The following is a 20,675-nucleotide window of genomic DNA, read 5'->3' as shown; positions in this document are numbered from 1 at the left end:
AAAAAACTAGTAAAATTCATAGTTTTTTTTTTTGGCAAAATTTAAAAAAAAAAATTAAGAAAGAAATTACTTGATCCTCGTAATACTAATTTTTAATTATGATTAAGAATTTTTATTGTTTGCAGTATATATATATATTACAATTAATGAAAAAAAAAGAAAAAAAGAGAAAAAAAAAAATACTAAGATATTTTTTATATACAGAGCATAACATACTTATTCATTATCGCATTGTATTGTTAAAAATAAGGTCCTTGAAATTTTAGTTTTAATGAACGATGAATGAAGTACTCGTAAGTATACATAATACCTATAATATTTCATATTTCGTTATTCACATACATACATGAACACTTCATATATATCAAAGAGCTTTCGTATAGTAGGTAAGGTAGGTATTTTTGCCTGAATTATGACTTTTTCTTCTTTTGTTTTTTTTTTTTTATTGAGGGTGGTTTAATATATAAAAAAAATTAATTTTATAGAAGTAAAATATAATTAAATATATTTTATACATTGTATATTTTAATTTGGACTAGATCATTCAAAAATTTATCTAAAATTGATAATTTTCGACGACGGCTGTTAATACTCGTAACCTACAAATTACAAAATTACATAATTTTTACATGTTGATATGAAGGTATATACATTTTGCACCGTTTATAAAAGAGAACAAAACTTTTTCAATGTTAAAATATTATAAAACAATAACGAAATAAGTAAGTTAACAGAGATAATATAATGAAAAAAAAATTAAAAGTTATTGTCTTCCGTGTAATCGTGTAAAGTGTAAATAAACCTTTTTGAACGTGTTCATGATTATTTAAAATTTTATATTGAATTGATTTTGTAATGACGGTGATCTCCATAATATGTACATATACAATATATATTTCCAAGCCTACTTGATAAATACCTCATAAATACAAGATCAAGCTACATTTTGTGATTCATTGACTTCGGTGTCTATATCACATTTTTGTACTTTCGTCGTGTATTAATTTTTTTTTTTGTTAGTTTTCTTTTATGCGTTAAGTTTATTTTGTTATCAGTCAAGTTCAAAATTATAGCCTTCAATATTTTAACGCATAATTTTTAAAATTATACAAATACATTTAAAAACGACGTGTAGCTACATATGTGTATTTTTAAATTTCAAATAGCTTAACAGTTTTAAAATAAATCACATATATATAAATTTTTTTTGCGAATAGTATTTGAAATAAATTTAGTCATGGAATATTCAGATGTTTTGAATTACATACCGAGTATTAACATAAAATATTGAAAACTTTTATTAATTTGTCTAATATAACCGTTTATGATAAATGGTAAAGTTATATAACGCATAAACTATTCATTTTGTCAAAGAGTCTACAAACACTAATATTGTAGTTTATTTAAATTTAAAAAGAAGGACTAGCTGATCTACTTTCAATCAGAAATAAAACTTTTTTGAGGAAAAAAAAAGACGCTCTATTAAAGATTAAATTTTTATATCTTCCTAATAGGTACTCATAGAAAAATAAAACAATAAAAGAACTATGATAATGTAGAAAATTTTAATTTAATTTGAAAATATGTCGAAACTAGAAAAAAAAAACCTTAAAAACAATTTAAATTAAATGCCATCCATGAATTTTTCAAAATCTTTATTTTAAGTAAAATTTTACTTTTAACATATAAGTAATTTTTCATTTTGATCTCAACATTTATACAATAATGCAAGTAAATATTTAAAAAATAAAAATTTAAATTTATATTACAAAACTAATTCGATTTATTAAAATTTTGTTTTTAATTTAGAATTATCAAAGTTACTATATATCTATATTAACATCATAATGTTGCCAAATTTGATAATTACTACCACCGTGCGTTAACATAAATAAATTTTCTAATAAATTCTCTGTATTATTTAATTGCTTAAAATTATTTTTATTGTATTTATAGTATGAGATGTTTCTTTTATTTTCATTAGATTTATTTATTTTGTTATCATTTTTAATATTTTCCTGCAAACTATATTCAAATAATGAATTTTGTTTTAAATGTATAAGTTGGTCTGGAAATATAAGGAGAAAAATCAAAATTAGAATTCAAATAACTTAAAAGATTAAAATAATAAACCAATTAGAAAAAATCAGTATAAATCAAAATTTCGTTTTTAATTATTTTGTATTTTGCTTTTTAATTAGAATATCTAAATAATTGTTTTTATAGGAAGAAAAGGAAAAAGAAAAAATCTATAAAAATTATAGAAGGGAATGTTTTAAATTTCTATTAAGTTTATTTTTTAATAGTTACGGGAAATAAACATTAATATTGTACATACATATATAAAAAATAATTTCTTTGTGTAAATTAAAAAATATTTAATTTACGTGGAAATATAGTTTCATTATTATTTTAATTAATTAACAAATTATTGTATTCTCTAAAATCTACATTCACAAAAAACTATCAAGGTACATGTCCACATTCTGACTGCCAAAGCGTTAATTTTAATTCCTTTCGGATTTCTTAAATCTAGCACATATTTTACATTTGAAATTAAATTCATTTCATTTGTGAAATTTAAAGATTTCTAATTTTTAATTAAACAAACATATTATGTAAGGTAAGAATTTTTAAATATTTTAAATATCGAATCATTTTGTAATTCGTTATTAAATTTATTTCAATTTCTCTTGCATTTATATTAAATCATATGGGATGACATGCATCTACTTGTATCAAAATATGTGCAAATCTTATTATTAAACCTATTATTATGGTTATTGGAATAATTACTTGTATTTTCAACTTTATTTATCAATGATACTTCTGAATCATTTGTTTGAATCAGGTCCAAATCCATTTGTGTAGAATTTCTTTCTTCATTAAGATTCTGATTGTCCGTTGTATTAGTAAAAGCGATTGATGTAGCATTGGGATCAAACGATACTTGACGAAAATCTAAGTTATTAAAAAATTTTGATAAACATTGTTTTACAAAAATATAAGAACAAAATTACTGTCATATATTTCATCGTCGTGCTTTAATCTCTTGCTGTCATATTCTTCTGGGAGCTCTTCAGTAAAACCACGTTTTTTACGTTCCGATTGCTTGTTTTCAAAACAAGATTCAAACTCCATTTTTGTATCTGAATCCATAAAATGATCTGTTTTATTAGTATTCGCTACAATACCACAATATCCATAATATCCATTAGATGATATGTGAGACACATTAGAAGCATTAGTATCCCGCGCAAAATTTGTATCAATATTGCACGGTATTGAGGAAATGTCTTCTACATTCTCATTATTCGATTGGACTCCATTACTATTGACGGCAATGGATTTTACATGATTAGGATTGAACATATCCAAAACTTTACGATTCTTATTTACTAAATTATTTGGGTTTTCTTTTGTACCATGTGCCCATATATCTAACACCATTATTATATTTCTAGAAAAATGATGTCAGCAATATTTTTAGCTTCAGTTTTGTATAATTAAAATTAATGGATAAAAAGAAAATATCGGAAGTTAATAAACTTAGTTGTATAGTTTTTTTGTTTGTTATTTAAAATATTTAATTTGTACTTTAAAGGTTTTCGGGATCAAAAACAATAATATTGAAATATTTTTGAAAGGTTTCCCTAATTTTTGACATTCACTGACGAGGCGAAAAAAATGGATCAGAAACATGCCTCGTAAAATTGTTGCTAAACACTATATGAATTTAACGTAATATGTAGTACACCTAGTGGTTGATAATAGAAGCTTAAAGAATACAATGATTTAAAATTTACTGATCCACTACTTGCGTGGATTAAATAATTTCAAAATGATATTTATTTCATTATTTTTCATCAAAAAAATTAATATTAAAAAAAAATTTATATAGCTTGCCTTATACGAATCAAATCAAAAAAGTTAAACTTTTTCAGAGGGAGAAAAGAGATACAATTTCACACAAGTTACGTCACTCATCAGCTCGTCATGAAACTGATTGACCAATGAAATGTACATTTTATAGAATAATAAGAGAAAGAATATATATATAAATAAACACTAGATGTCGTGAAATTGACATTTCAGGTTGTCATTTTGTAGATGTTTGTCGTTTTGGTAATGTTGATTGGGTTTTTTGTTGTGACCAGTGAACAATCTAAATTAAAAATTATTTGACATTTCTCTTTTGAAAATTTAAATTTTATTTATTAAAAATATTATTTTTTAAATTGTTTAATAAGTTAAAATTTGCACTGTGATTTAAAATAATGAAAATTCAGCATGAATATAGATGGGATATTTAATAATTTGCGACAGAAATTAGATGTACTTGGATATACGCAGCCTTTACCACTATCGGCATTGTCTTTAGTTTCCAGTATTTTTGAAGATTTGGTAAGTTAAAATAAATCAGTAGAGTAAAATACAAGTGGGTATATTAGCTTTTTTTAAAGCTTTGAAATTTTTAACCGCTTTAAATAAACAAAAATATTTTTTGTTTGTTAACAGGTGAAAACAACAGAGAGTTTGCGTGATGCTAAAAAAAAAATTTCTGAACTGTTAGAGGTAGGTAAATTAGTCCACTAGAGTTTTAAATATTGTGTTGTTTAAAATATTTTTGTTATGTTATTTTATTTAGGTCATATCCATGTACTCAATAGATTCTAATTTATTGATTATTCATTTTGAAAAGACCTATGATATGACTATTTGTAGTAATTAAGTAATTTGCGTTTATAAGTTTTAAAATACATTGATTTTAGGAGAAAAGTTGTTGGGAACTAGGAGTTGAGCCATATAAATGTGATAATTCAAGACTTATTAATGAAGTTAATCAACTTAACATTGATTTAATAAAACAAAGAGAGAAATTCGAAGAAACTTTATGTGGTAAACAATACATCAGATTTTTATGTTTTGAGATTAAATTTAAATTAAAAAAATAATTTTTATACGTAGAACATACTGTTTTTCAATATTTTCAGACTACGCAAAGAAAATTCGTAATTTAGAAACAGATAAAAATTATTTGGAAGAACATTGTGCAGAATTAGAAAATCAAGTACGAGAATTAGTAATTAAATACTCCGACACGAAAGTGCTCAAAAATAAAAAAGATGGGACTAATATGATTAAAAGACCTGCTTTTATAACCACAGTTAGATCCGGAGTTTTTTTGCCAAATCCACCTTTTAATCCTCATCAGCAACGTAAATGTGCAAAATGCAATAGAACTTTGTTTAAACGTTTAATAATAGATGGTGGAAGCCCGCGTGAACAAGAAGCATATGGACCACCTGAGCCACAAGAGATAGAAAGGCTTCAGAACTATTTGAAGGATCGGTCAGACGAAGTATCTTTATTTAAAAATAAGGTAGAAATTAATTTTGCGCCTTAAAAAATATTTTCATAATTTTTAAACTTAAAAAAAACTGAGATAAATTACAGATTTTTGATTTTAAAGAATTTGTATTTTTTTTGGTGTGATCCGCAGGACTAAAGTGAACAATTCTTATTTTTTTTTTTACCTTGTCAATTAAAAAATCTACTAATTAAAGTATTATATTGAAAAAACAGGTAGAGGCAAGAGATCGGGAAATAAAACGTTTGAACGAATTGTTGCAAGGAGGGCGACCTGCGGCGGCATTAGCACGAGATTGTTGTTATCGCAATATTGGCCCTTTGAAAGAAGATTTGGATTTACTACAACGAGAAAAAAATGAAATTCAAGGAAAATTGTATGAATGTGAAAGTGATATGCATGAAGCAAAACAGAGAGCTTTAGATTTGATAGAACAAAATAAAATATTGGAAAAAGAATTAGAAGAATTAAAAAATACAGCACTGTCACTTGAAAAAGAAGCTAATGAGGAAATCAATGAAAAAGAACAAGAAATCGAAAAACTTTATTTAGAAATACAAAAAATTAAAAAGACTTTACGACCAGGTCACTTAGAAGATTCAAATTTGTTAGAGTACGATGACACAATGGCAGGATCCAAAAACTGTAATTTAGATGAAAAAAGAAAACTTCATGAGAGACTAAATGAACTGACAGCTAGGGAGCGTGAAATGTCGTATGAAATAGAAAGAATGCATAAAAAAAATGAAAAATTAAAATACAAGCTAATGGCGATGCACAAAGGTATATTATTAATTTTTTTCTACTTATTATAAGATCTTTAATCTAAATTTCTTACCTTTCTGATAAGGTAACGAGGATAAATCAGAATGTAATCATAAATTTATGGAGGATGAAAGAGCGCGGCTAAAATCTGAGAGAGATTTCTTTCACAAGGAATACTTAAGTTTAATTCACAAAGCGGGATCAGAAAAAGAATTAGAATTTTTACAAACGCAAATAAAATCAAAAGATGAAGAATTGCGCAATTTACGGGCTGAGTTAATGGATTTTAAGCAACATCAGCAAAATCCTCCAAATGCACCATATCATCAACAATCGCAAATGTACCATGATCATCATCATCATCATCCAATGGAACCGCATTCGTACCGTGACAGGCAATTCCCACCGAGACCATGCTCTTCAAGTACAACTGCATCAAATCATTATCCGCATACCGTTCAAGCTGCTATAATACGTGCTGAACGCGAAAGGGACGTTGTTAAAGCAGAACTGGAACGAATAAAATTAGAGCGTGATTCATTACGTGAACGTTTGCAGTGCTTAACTGAAACACAATATAAAGAATCACAAAGACTTAAAGACGAAATTGATGAATTGAACAATAAAATTTTGTGTTTAGAAAGAGAAAAACGTGAAATTGAAACTGCCCAAATCCCTGGACAAACTCATATAGTGCTAATGAAAGAAGAAATAGAGACATTGAAAAAACGTGTTTACGAATTACAAAACGAGAATTCTAAGCTAAAAACTTCTTACAATCAAATAAAGTAAATTTTTGCTAAAAATCAAAAAATACAAAACATGTAATTAATTTTTTCTAATTAAAGGATTCTTCAAGATCAAACTGAAAAAGCATTGGTGGATGTACAAAATAAATATGCTGTAGCTGAAACACAACTCGAAAATGCGGAAGCTCGTTTAACATCATTTGACACAAATCGTACCACCACAAGAAATGAACTGGATGCATTGAAAAATGAAATTTTTGCTTTGAAATCAATTAATAGCACAATAGAAAATGAGAAGGATAAAATTATTGTAATTAGAAGTTTAATTTTATTTCGGAATGAACATTAAAAAAAATTTAAAAATTTTTAAATTTTAGTAATATTTGTTTTTCCGAAATAAATGTACATAATTTTACTATTGAATTTTTCTGTACTTTGAAATATAAGAAAAAATCTTAAAAATTTATTTTAGACTGAACTAGATGCTAAAACTGAAAAGATTTATAAATTGGAAAGTGAATTGAAATCATTAACAAGAAGAAATAAAGACTTAGATTCGACTGGACAGGAATTCCAACAAAAATACGAGTAAGTTTTTTTCTTTTTTTAATATATAGTAATTTAATATATCACTAGTTAATTTAACATCGCAAAACTTGATTTCGCAGAGGACAAGAACTTAAATTTTCTTTTCTATTTAATCAATTTCAAAAACTTGAATATAATTAACTGGAAATGTAATTAGGGAAATCAGTTTTTAGTTTGTTTCAAAGTATTTTCAATCATAAACATATGCATTTGAATAGCTGTTTGCAAACGTTTTCAAAAATTCTCAAATAATAAATGATATTAGACCAAAAGTTTATTAGCATAAATTGAAACAAATATTGCTTGATCAAACACTTAATTTCAAGATTTTGATTTAGTTTTTATTTTTAAAAATACTTTAATATTCTAATATTGCATGATATTTCGTAAAATACAAAATTTTATATAACACATTTAATAGAATTCTTATTATAAAATATGCACTTAACAAATCTAGTAATAATAAATCTAAGATTATCATTTTATGATTATAATTAGGGACTTGATAATTTTACTAGATATTATTTTTTCATTAATTTAAGACTTTTTAAAATTTAAGTCTTAACTTTTCAATTTTGTCGCACTACTTGAATTATAGTAAATTAAAGATCTAAATCAAAAGTTAGTTGTTAAATCATATATTATTATACAGACTTCAAACATTTTGATTTAAATTTGCAAATGTGAAGGAACGTTTCTATTGCAATTCGTAAAAAATTTTTAAATGAATTTCGAATAAATTTTATTCAAACTAACTACTATACATTATACATTTACTAACTTATTCTGTTCACATTACATCTCATATAATTAGATCTTTTTGCAAAATAAAAGCGAATGAAATATCAATATTATGCTATTAGACTTTCATGAACTTCCATATCCTAACAATTGTAGAAACCACCTATATAAAAAATAATATATAATTTTTGTTTAAATTGTGGTTGTTTAAGAAAATATTGTTGAATTAAATTGTAAATAAAAACACGTAATTATATAATTTTATAATTTCAAAAAAGGTAAGTTAATCTAGAAAGTAGAAATTTTTACGTAAAATACATGTATAAGTATATTTTAATAATATTAAAGAAAACTAATTATTATTATTTACATAAATTGGAAAAATGAAAATTAATCTTAATAATATACATTTTTAATATCAATACTAGTGTAGATTATGAGAAATTTTATAGATTTAATCTACATTTATAGTGCGATTGTACTAAAAATATCACATATTCATATATTAAATTTATACAAAACAAATTAAGGAAAAAAAAATTTAATAGACTAAATTCAAATTTTTCGAAATTTATATGTATAGTTTGAATATTGATGATTTAAATACCTTGCTATACCAACATTTGGAGCATAACAACCCTTAACGATATTACCATTATCTTCTTGATTTTGATAATTTTCATAACCGGGACGACATTGACATTTAGCCCTACTAGTCATTCTTTTATATTTTTCACTAAATTCTCCATTAATTTTAAATGGTTCTAACCATTGACCTGGTCCACATGGACCTCTTGTATATAATTTATAACATTTGCCATTCAATTCGACCATTCCGGGAGAAGATTCACATGTATTCTCGTTTGGATCAAGGGCAGCATTGGTACATTGTTGATCTAAATTCTTCAATACACCCGAACAACCGCATATACCATTATAAGAAATACCATCAACTGATGGTTTTGCAGTAAAATCAAATATTACAACTTCATGCAAGGAACATGGTCCTTGAGAACCAATTTTGAAACATGATTTTTGTTCTGGAAAAAAGAGTCGCCCTTTCCCACACGTATTTTTAATGCAATTCGTACTATTAACTAAAAATTCTCCAGCATCACATGGTCCACGGGTATAAAGTCTATAACAAATACCATCATTTTGCCATAAAACATAATTATCTCGACATTGGCATTTTGCTTTTAATGGTTGATGATATTGTTGTTGATTTGATTGATCATCTGGTATTGTATAAATATGACCTTGAGGGCATGGTCCCTGTGTTCCTTAAAAAAATTAAAAATTCAGAATGCAAATAAGTGTCGACTTTTAAATTTTATTATATACCTAGTTCGTAGCATTGATTGGTCTCATAGTGATAATGCGGCATCAATGGATTACAACCACACGTTCCGCCTGGTAGAAAAATATGTCCATGTCCAGTACATGGACCTTTAGTAAAATGTTCGTGACAAGTTTCTTCTGCTTCGAAAAAGTACTCTTTTAGTTCTTTTGAATTACTGCACTAAATAAATTGTAATATTTTATATAATTAGTTGCTATGAATGAAAACGAACTAATATAGACTTACAGCGCATCTTGCAATTTCATCATCATCTAAAACAAGTAGTTTGCCTTTACGGCATGGCCCCCTTGTAAATTTTGTATAGCATTTTGTATCTCTTGGCCAAAATAGCATTCCTTTTGGACATGGTCTGGGCTTTTCACATTTTCCCCATCGTATTGTTGGTCTATAAATAAATTATTATTCACTTACATATTGGCACATAAATTTATATTAAATATTCAATTTTATTATATACTTTCTTCCTACTGATTCTTGTGCTTCATTAAAATATTCTCCTTTTGAACAAGGACCTTGCTCAAATAATTGATAACATTTTTGATTTTTACGGCTTTGTGCTGTTCCAGGTGGGCATTTACATTCAGCGGTTATACCTAACTTTGCCATTTGTTTTCCCGTCAATGTTGCAGGACTTAGTTCCATTGTGTCGGGGCATGGATATCCAACGGAAAATATTTTAAAGCATTTTTTTAATGGCGGCCAATATAAAAGTTGCCAACCGCCTGGCATTAAGGCGCACGGATTTTTTTCAGGATCACTCCATGGTGGCGGTACAATTGCACTTTTAATTGAACTACTTAAACTTATAATTAATATTAGACAAATTAAAGTTGTATGTAGTAATGATATTTGACATATTGTTGTTGTAGAAAATTTTCTCCTCATAGCCAATTTAAAAAAAGGGTTTTCTGTAAAAAAAAAGAAATATAGGATAAGTAATTAGTTTTTCCATGAAAGGACCTTTTTATTTTAATTAAAAATAAAATTAGAAAAAATTTGCTAAGGTTAATTATTAAAATTATATCAATATCGGATTTTGCTGGGCAATTTTGTGAGGGCACTTAAGAGTTTACAATATGGAAATTTGGTTTTCACTTGATAAATAATTTTGGAAATGGCCCTATTTGTTTTTGTAAAATTTTGAAAAAGACATAACAATAACTTTCTAATGACGATGAATTTTGAAAATAATGAAATAAGGTGTTATTTTCTCATAATTTGGAAAGTATAGTCTCCTAGTTTCTCATAATTTATAGTCGTCGCCTATTTTTTTATATTTTTTCTTTTTGGGCTTCTGTTCAGAGAAAATTTAAATTATTTCCGTACATGGACTTTGCATATAATCACCTTTTCAAAAATTCTCGTTAATCTGTATTAATTTGTTTTTTTAATTTACGTTCAACTATTCTTATTTTATTATTTTTAAATTAAATTTATAGATAAAAACTACATACATATTTATAATTACATTATTGTTTTTATTTCTTTTTATATTAAATTTTACATTTTTTATTTTTTGGAATTTTATCCCAATTATTTTGTACACATATATTTGATAAATGTATTTTATTTTGACCTTCAATACAATATAAATGAATTTTTAAATCAGAATCACAATTTGGTAATACTTGTGGATAATCTGATTGATTAACAGTATAATTTTTTATATAATAAAATCCTGGTTTTATTGGACATGAATGTGGTACGGTTTTAAAATGATTAATTGCTTGAAAAAATGTAAATGCAATAAAATTTAATCCACGATTATCGAATGCTTTACAAGCATCTATTGTACTATTTGTTATTTCAATTCTTATTTTCTTTGATTTTATAATAACTTCAGCGTGTAAGAAAATTGCTTGTATTGGTTTAAATACATGCCAAAAAAATGACCATGCTTGATCTCCAGTATTTGTATGAGTTACGTTTAAATTTATAATGTTATATTCTTGATTTGATTTAGTTTGTAATGCTTTTAATTTAACACAAAAATTTTGCTAAAATGATAAAAAATGTAAGATAAAATAAAAAAAATTTAAAAAGTAATTTAAATAGTAGTCTAAGATGTGTTAATGAGAAAACTTGGATATTCAAAAAATATTTTATTAAATTAAAGTAAAGTAATTATCATACTTTATTTTCTCCATCAGTTATAAAAGTAATTAATAATAAAAGTAAAAATTTCATATTTTCTTTATAAAACCTACTATAGTTACTTAATAATTTACTATAACAGTTACTAATATTTTTCTCACTAATTCTAAAAAAAAAAAATTAAGTTATTATAAGACAACAATTAGTGATTATTTTAGTAATTTTTTGTAATGGTCATCATCACGGTTATTGAATTCTTAACGAGGTTAAATTCTAATTTGGAATTTCTGTTAAAAAATCTGAGCGAATGTAATATTAAAAATTTTTAACATATTCTAGTTAAGCACTTCTTAATTAGAATAATAAATAATTCTATTACAGGTGTGTGCTCATAACAGTGATTAAAATTGCTAATATTTTTGATAAAAATTAAATTTTTATTTTTTATTTTGTGTCTAATTTAAAATTTATACCAAGCGGAAAAATATGGTTTATTTAAATTGGAATTTCTAAAAATAGAATTTTACAAAATTCTGTCAGTCTTGCCTACCACATTTTAAGAATTATTTTGTATAAAGCACTTATTATTTTGTTGTTATTGGTTATTACTATACACTGAAAGTTATGTCGTAATTCAATTGTCATAGGTTTACTAAAAAAAATATTTTTTGAACAAATGTGTTAAATTTCTTAAAGAAATCAACGAGACTTAGGGCAATTGTTAGAGAAATCAGAACAATTGAAGCCCAATTATCTTTTCTTTAAAAATTTGATATTTATTTTTTTTTTCAAATTTTTATAATTATAATTTACAAAATACTTACTTAAAAAATTCATTTTATTATTGACAATAATTTATTTTTCTTGAACCAATTCTTTTTTTATTTATAACAGTATCCAAATTAATTAAATTTACAATATTTTGATTTTTATTTATTGTAAAAATTTTTGTTTTTAATATTGAATCTGTTATTGGCATAAATTGTTGATATGAACTTTGATTTATAATTAAATCATGAACATAATAGTAACCAATTTTAATTGGACAATTTTTTGGTATAGTATTAAAATTTTTTAAATTTTGAAAAATTGCCCTCGACACCATATTACTTAATAAACCATCATTTTCATATATTTTACAATAATCAAATGTACTATTTATTAAACTTAAACTTTTATTTTTTGATTTATATTTAAAATCAATTGTTACAAATAGATTTTTCAATTCTTTAAATAGTTTCCAATCGAATTGCCATTTTAATTGAAATGTTTCTGTTGAATGAGCCTCAAATGTTACATTATTATAGAGACGATTTTGTATTACTCTTAATGATTTTACTTTAAAACAAAATTTTTGCTTAAAAAAAAAAACAATAAGAAAAAGAGAAAAAATATATTAAATAAATTAATATTTTTAAAATATATTAAAAATTTGGAATATTAAGAAGAAAATACCAACCCCAAAATAAGGAATTGGTAATAAAATCATAATATTTAATATTAACAAAAATTTATAAAACATTATTGAAAAAACGTGAGAGCTAGATTAACTAAGAGTAACTAATTAATTTTAAGTTTTACCAATATTTACCTAGGGTTTACGATATTAAAATTTTTTATGTTGAAATTTGTTTAATGATTAAATAATTGCTTATTGTATTTTAAAATTTTTTAACAGATAGATGTTAGAAAATAATTACTTTTTATATATTAAGAATGGTTATTTGAATTAGCTAGTAATATATGTGACTAAATAGTTCCATGTGCAATATTTTATTTAGCATGTCCTATAAAATAATGAGTAATAAATTTATTTCTTTAGATATCAACTAAAGAAAACGAAGTTGTATTGAATATTTAAAATTTAGTATAACAAAATTTCTAGATTTATTAATGAAAATTCAAAATTTGCTCGTCTTAGCGGATTGACATTTATAAGCAACTATGGGGGGTTAATAAATTAAATTTTTGAGTTATTAATTAATTATATTTAAAAATTTCTATAATTAAATTTAGATTTTAACAAAATTAAGGATTATACGAAATTTCTTTTTAATTTTATTAAATATTTTGAGCATAGAATTTAATTTTTCATTTTTTTAGAACCTTATTCGACATTTTGTCAAATAAAGTTGAAATTTTTAAAGGTTTTTTTACCAAGATTTGTCAAATTTTGCATTATATTGGAAAAATTGAAATTAAATCGTATAAAATTTTAAATTTTCAAAAAAAAATTTATTCTCTTTTGAATATCAAAGAAATGTGCTTGAAACAAATTATTAATTTTAGAGCATTTTTCCTATTATTTTAAACCATTTTGTTGTTGGGAAATGTTCGCGTGTTTTAAAAATATTAAAATCTCTATATATAGATAAAAATATTAATTATATGAGCTCTTAATAAGAGTTTTAAATGAATATTAGAATATTTTAAATTGAAAATATTTAAATATATAATAAAAGTAATTTGAAAATTCTATTCGGATAAATTATATATTTGTATCCGTTCAGTAGTCGCTATAGATATTTTCAATTTACTGGAATTATTAAAATGAATTCAATATTTTTTATAATAATATTAATTGGAATCTTATTAAATATTGAAGCAAGGGTAAAACAAAATTTTTCTTTACTGTATAAAATTTTAATATTTATTAAAATTATTTATAGCAAACTTTTTGTGTTAAAATTAAAAAAATAAAATTAACAACTGATAATATTAAAATGAATGCAACAATAAAAGGTTATTCAACTGAAACAAATGATGTTAAATGGGATTTTGATTGGTATATTAATCAAGAATTAACAAATTTATTTATGAAATTAATTGTTAATTATAAATCAAAAAAATTACTTATAAATATGACAAATACTACAATTGATTATTGTAAAGCATTCGAAAATCGTAGTATTGGTATTATTTCATATGTTTTTTTTCAAGCATTAAAAAATATAAATACATTACCGAAATTTTGTCCAATTAAACCAGGATTCTATTATGTTAGAAATTTATTATTAGATCAAGATAGTTTTCCAAAATTTATGCCTGATTCTGAATCAATAATTAAAGTAATATTATTTTCTATACAAAATCAAAAAGAATATATTTTGGCTGATGCATTTATAAATAATTCATTTAAAAAGATGATTAAAAATAAAAAATGTGAATAAAAAAAAAATTAATTTTCTTTTCGTCCTGTCTACTTAAATTATACACGGTTTTTCTCATTTGGTAGCAAATAATTTCAGTAATGACTCTTTCATAAATTTCAGCAAAAAATCGTATGGGTCCAGGTATACTCGTTTGCGACCCTGTTGGAAAAAAATGTACCACATTTTTCCTGCATATAAATAATTACCACCCATACGATTTTTTGGAAATTGATCAATCTGTGAAATTATTTGCCACTTTATGTGAAACGCCTTGCATAACAAACTTGATGTAAAAGATTTAAATAGATAACTGAAGAAGAAAATGTCGACTGAACAAAATTTTTGACTGAATTAAACCTAAGAGTCTGTTATATTCTTCAACTGATTCTATTGAGATTTTGTTATTTACACTCAATCACAATCTCAACTATAAATGGGAAAAAATATTTCTACATTTGTTAAAAAAAAGCACATTCCAAATATAATTTCAATTTACAAATTTTATCAGACGTGTTTTTGGTGCGTTACAAAGAAATTTTGAAAATATGCCCGTTAGTTTTACTCCGTCTCATCGTCTGACATTATAAAATTTCTACATCGCCCAATGTTATAGAATAGTAGAACTTCAAATTTAAAAATTCTTCTGTGACAAAAAACTAAAAACATATTATGTCAAGCTGTTAACTGATCTTTCGAATTATTCATTGCCAATAATCATTATTTTTTCCGACACGCTAACTTTTTTCTGTCTAAAATTTTAATAGTTATTTTTGCCTCCCAAAGTTTACAAAATGTCTCTTTTACCTCATCTGTCACTTTGACAGAACTCTATCGAATTTTTATGAAAACAAAACTGTAATAGTAATCGTCATCATATCCAAAACAGTACTACATTATTACGTCTTAATTAAATTAGTTAGCAACACAATTTGACCTTCATGATGGTAGCCAAAAATTTTTTGAAAATTATATACGTACGTAATACATTAACATTTCGCCAAAATTTATGCAAAATTATATTACAATAAAATTATGTATTTCAATTAATTACATTATGTAGACAGTTTCCATTAATTAAACCTAGGGTTATATTAATACGAATATTAAGCTTAGCTACCCTTAAATTGATATAGGGGAATGTACCACTTTACAAACCATGATTTTTATTACATTTCCAAAACATTTTTTTTTTTGTTTATTTTTAACGGCACATGTTGACAATATCTTAAGAAAGGTTAAAGATTTGAATTGATAATAATAATTACTAAGCTGTTTTTAATGACAACAAACAATTCGATGTTAATATAATTTTTGGTAATAAAAAGAAATTTTAATTTAACAAACAAATTTTATATATTTTTTCTGTTCACTTTATATTTCTGTAATATTTGAAGGAAAAATATGATTATGAAAATTTATTTTCAATTTATTTTTCTTATTTTGCTATTACTTATTCCAATTTGTGTAAGATCTCAAGTGAGTATTTGTCTCTTAAATCTATTTGTTTGTTTATATAATTATTTTAATATGAACATTTATTTGTTTTACATTAATCCTATATAATTTAGAGATTATTTTGCGCAAAATTAACTAATTTAAAACAATGGAACAATAAAGAATTTGGTATTTTTAATATGATGTATTTAAAAAATGATGATGGTGTTATAAATTTAAATATTAGTTATAATGTATTTGTGAAACAAATGGAAAGTTTATATTTACAATATAATTTTGTATATTTTATAAATAATAAAAGAATAACATCACTCAATGGTACAATGGATATTTGTAAAATAACAAGTGGTAATAATTTAGATATTTTAGGTAAAGCTATAAGTGCAGAAATAAAAAAATTTAAAAATTTACCACAAAAATGTCCAATTAAAAAAGGTTTATATTATGCAAATGATTTTAAAGTACAAGATAAAGGTTGGCCATCTTTTACTCCGAATGGTGCATGTCATGTAAAAGTTAAAGGAACAACTATTTGGAATCATAAATTATCAACCGCTTTTCTATTAGAATTTATTGTAAAATTTGCAAAAATAAATAAACGCAAAATATGTAATATTTAATAAATTTTTTTTTATTTTTGCAAGCTTACCATTTAATCTCGTTTTTGAAAATTATTTTTCTAATTTTTAACTCTAAAAGAAGCACCAGTAATTGTCAAAAAAAGCTTGCATAAGTAATTATCAAACTCTTTTATAAACGCAATACTAATTTGAAATTCATTTTATATTCAGTAATTAAAACTGTGTTGCTGAAGCTGAAATTATTTAGAAGGTCGTTGTTTATGCCTCACTAACCTGATCGATTTTAAATGATATAAAAATGGTGTTCAGATGTTAGAATGTAGTGAAATATAATTTGTTCGCAAATAAACGCTTTTTAATTGTACAACATCGAAAATAATTAGTTTGTGTTCTAATGTCAGCTCTGGTGGAATGAAAAAGTTTTTGAATTATTATGAATTTAAAAATTTTCATATTTTTCCTTTTTCTATTATTTTTACCAAAGTATCATGGACAGGTATGAAATTTTTTTTTTATAAATTATACGAATACAAGAAAGTGTGAGAAAAAATGATTAAAATTAATAAATTTCACCACGAAGTGGTGAGTTTTGTTTTGATTTTAAATTCTTATTGTGAATTTTCTGTATGATTTTGTTTTTGTGAAATTGTGCAAAAGATTGATAAAATTTTGATTTAATATTAACTATGTTCTTCTTTGTTCTAGAAATCGTCATGTCATAAAATAGTTGCTTCAAAAATTTGGTCAAATAAAAATTTTGCTGATTTTAATTTTACTTCAACAACTCGTAAAAATTTTTTGATTGTCAATTTAGCTATGAATATTTATAAAACTTTAAATGAACTATATTTAAATTATGAAGTAAATTTTGAAATTAAAAATAAATTTCAACCAATGATAAATAGTACATTGAATTGGTGTCAAGTAACAGCTAAAAGTAGTTTTGATATTATGGGAACAGTAATAAGTTATTTTATTTTACAACAAAAAGATTTACCACAAAAATGTCCTATAAGAAAAAAATTGTATTTTGTTAATGAAAGTATTGTTAAAGATGATGGATTTCCAATAATAAGAAGACACGGTAAAACATTGACCAAATTCTTATTTTATACAATTCATGATAATAAGAAAACTAATATTATTAGTTTTGTCGCTTTAGTTGAATATGTTAAACGTTTACGTAATGAAGATTGTTATGAAACATTGAAACGTGTAAATAACACAAAAATAAAGTTATAAAAAGTATGATGAACCCAGTACACTTCTTGTCATTTATTTTTTTATTTTTTGATTATTCTACTGTTTTAATAAAAATTATTTAAACTGAAAATGCCTCTTCAAATTTTTGCATTAGTTCAGCCCTTCACGCATTCATATAGTCTAATATTTTCTCCTAAATTTCAATTAAAATAATGTTGAAAATTTTACAATGGCGCATGTATTGTAAAATACATTAGATCAAATAACACTAAAAAGATGTCGCTAGTTACAAATTGAAAATTTGAACTCGAAAGCCGAGAACATTTGCATGTTCTGCAAATTTGCACCTTCTCGGTGAATATGAAGCATTGACACACAGCGGAAAGGAATCTCTAGGTGGTTCCATCCTCGCAATAAGAGAGCTGTGAGAAGTCGAATACCACAAGATACTACGAATTTGTCGGAAAGATAGATTTCGAGGTAGCGCTTATGAGGGCAATAGCTTTATTTTCCAGTGTTCAGTATTTTTCATTTTTAAAATTGTGTTTCAATACCAAACATTCTTGTAAAACAACAAGAAAAATATAAATTACAAGAAAATGAAATGACCGACGATTATTTATCATGTCAACAATACCTTGATTAAAGTGTCAATATTTAGATGCAACCAGCGACTTCTTATAATTTAAATTGAGCTGCTATACGTTTAAGTATATTTCTAAATCCTTCGAAAACAAGTAATCAAATATTTCAAATCAATGATCACGAATTTTCGGACCGTTATTTTTGCTACATGTCAACTTTTTTCTGTCTCAAATTTTAATAGCTACGTTTTTTTACCTCTCAAAGTTTACAAAATGTCACTTTTCTTGTATCTATTACTTTGACACTGTGAGCTCTATCGAACTTTTATAAAAGCAAAACTGTAGAAAATGGTTCTCTCATATAAAATTTTACTGTTATGTCTGAATTAAATTAATTAGCAACAAAATTCAGCCTTTATAATGTATAAATTTTTTGAAAGTTACGCCTAAAATTATGCAAAATTATATAACTAAATTATTTCAATATTATGTACTTATTATTATTATTTATGTACCTGGATAGTTTTCAGTAATTAAACTTAGTATTACGAAAATACTAGCTCCGGCTAAGGTTTAAATTGACAAAGGGAAATGTACTTTACAAACCATGACTTTGATTATATTTTCAAACTTTTTTTTTACGTTTTTTTTACGACTCATGTTGACAATATCTTAAGAAAGGTTAAAGATTTTAATTGATAAAAATAATAGTACTAAGCTGTTTTTAATTGCAACAAACAATTAAAAGTCAATGTGATTTTAGCTTTGAAAAACAAATTTTTAATCAGTACGTGCTGTAAAATATATTTTACTTTCCTCCTTTATATCTTGTCTAATATTTGGGGGAAAAATATGACTACGAAAATTTATTTTCAATTTGTTTTTCTTATTTTGCTATCACTTATTGTAATTGGTGTAAGATCTCAAGTAAGTATTTGTCTCTTAAATCTATTTGTTTGTTTATATAATTATTTTAATATGAACATTTATTTGTTTTATATTAATCCTATGTAATTAAGAAAGTATTTTGTGCAAAATTAACTAATTTAAAACAATGGAGCAATAAAGAATTTGGTATTTTTATATGATGTATTTAAAAAATGATGATGGTGTTATAAATTTAAATATTAGTTATAATGTATTTGTGAAACAAATGGAAAGTTTATATTTACAATATAATTTTGTATATTTTATAAATAATAAAAGAGTAACATCGCTAAATGGTACAATGGATGTTTGTAAAGCAACAAGTGGTAATAATTTAGATATTTTAAGTAAAGTTCTAAATGCAGAAATAAAAAAATTTAAAAATTTACCACAAAAATGTCCAATTAAAAAAGGTTTATATTATGCAAATGATTTTAAAGTACAAGAAAAAGGTTGGCCAACTTTTGCTTCAGCTGGTTCATGCCATGTAAAAATTAAAGGGACAACTATTTGGAATCATAAATTATCAACCGCTTTTCTATTAGAATTTATTGTAAAATTTGCAAAAATAAATAAACGCAAAATATGTACTATTTAACTTTTAATTAATGTTTTTATTGAAATGTTAAATATATGTATATACGAGTATGTGCGTACAAAAAATTTTATTTGAAAACGCCTGTTTTTGCTTTAGATGGCCCCCTTACATATATTTCGCCTTGAGTTTGAAATAATATTGAGAATTTTACAATAACGCATGTATTGTAAAATTCATTAGATTCAACAACACTGAAAATATGTCGTTAGTTACAAATTGAAAGTTGGAACTTGAAAGGCGAAAACACTTGCAGGTTCCGTGGGGAAATGAAAGAAACTTGAATACACTTCTCGGTGAACATGAAGCATTGACTCATAGCGGAAAGGAGTCTCTGGGTGGTTCAGTCCTCGCAGTAAAAGAGCTATTCGGAGTCGAACCTCACAAGATACTTCGAATTTGTCAGAAGCATACGAGGGAACCTATAGCCGTGATAGATTTATTTTCCAATTTTTAGTATAAAATTGAATTTTTAAAATAGTGTTTCAACAATAACAATTGTTGTGA

General features: G+C 24.5%; 3 protein-coding genes across 4 annotated transcripts in view; 1 reads left to right on the top strand and 2 right to left on the bottom strand.

The window, feature by feature from the left end:
- Positions 1-1,709: 1,709 nt before the first annotated feature.
- LOC129613988 (putative uncharacterized protein DDB_G0282499) lies at positions 1,710-3,665 on the bottom strand. The gene is made up of 3 exons (XM_055528352.1): positions 3,021-3,665; positions 2,797-2,961; positions 1,710-2,068 (listed from the first exon to the last, which is right to left on the bottom strand). The coding sequence occupies exons 1-3, from the start codon at positions 3,448-3,450 to the stop codon at positions 1,824-1,826; spliced, it is 840 nt and encodes a 279-aa protein (XP_055384327.1). The 5' UTR covers positions 3,451-3,665; the 3' UTR covers positions 1,710-1,823.
- Positions 3,666-4,164: 499 nt separating this feature from the next.
- LOC129613918 (centrosomal protein of 135 kDa) overlaps positions 4,165-20,675 on the top strand; it is a 65,050-nt gene continuing 48,539 nt past the window's right edge. For both annotated transcript variants that reach the window (XR_008697351.1, XM_055528253.1), the window contains exons 1-8: positions 4,165-4,404; positions 4,519-4,575; positions 4,773-4,899; positions 4,995-5,383; positions 5,587-6,154; positions 6,222-6,924; positions 6,985-7,195; positions 7,358-7,473. Coding sequence is in view for 1 of the 2 variants with exons in the window: in XM_055528253.1 (XP_055384228.1) it covers positions 4,291-4,404; positions 4,519-4,575; positions 4,773-4,899; positions 4,995-5,383; positions 5,587-6,154; positions 6,222-6,924; positions 6,985-7,195; positions 7,358-7,473 (2,285 nt within the window). In the remaining variant the exon portion in view is untranslated. The remainder of the gene's footprint in view (positions 4,405-4,518; positions 4,576-4,772; positions 4,900-4,994; positions 5,384-5,586; positions 6,155-6,221; positions 6,925-6,984; positions 7,196-7,357; positions 7,474-20,675) is intronic.
- Positions 8,692-20,675, bottom strand: part of LOC129613919 (uncharacterized) — a 53,262-nt gene continuing 41,278 nt past the window's right edge. Inside the window, exons 2-5 of the mRNA XM_055528255.1 lie at positions 10,035-10,485; positions 9,803-9,962; positions 9,559-9,736; positions 8,692-9,497 (exon numbers count right to left, since the gene is read on the bottom strand). Of these exons, the coding sequence (XP_055384230.1) occupies positions 8,770-9,497; positions 9,559-9,736; positions 9,803-9,962; positions 10,035-10,462 (1,494 nt within the window). The 5' untranslated portion in view covers positions 10,463-10,485 and the 3' untranslated portion in view covers positions 8,692-8,769. The remainder of the gene's footprint in view (positions 9,498-9,558; positions 9,737-9,802; positions 9,963-10,034; positions 10,486-20,675) is intronic.

This window comes from Condylostylus longicornis, unplaced genomic scaffold (assembly GCF_029603195.1).
Source record: "Condylostylus longicornis isolate FDR11 unplaced genomic scaffold, ASM2960319v2 ptg000098l, whole genome shotgun sequence".
Classification (NCBI taxonomy): Eukaryota; Metazoa; Arthropoda; class Insecta; order Diptera; family Dolichopodidae; genus Condylostylus; species Condylostylus longicornis.
Note: the sequence above shows the minus strand (reverse complement) of the source record. Positions and strands in the feature narration are given on the sequence as shown.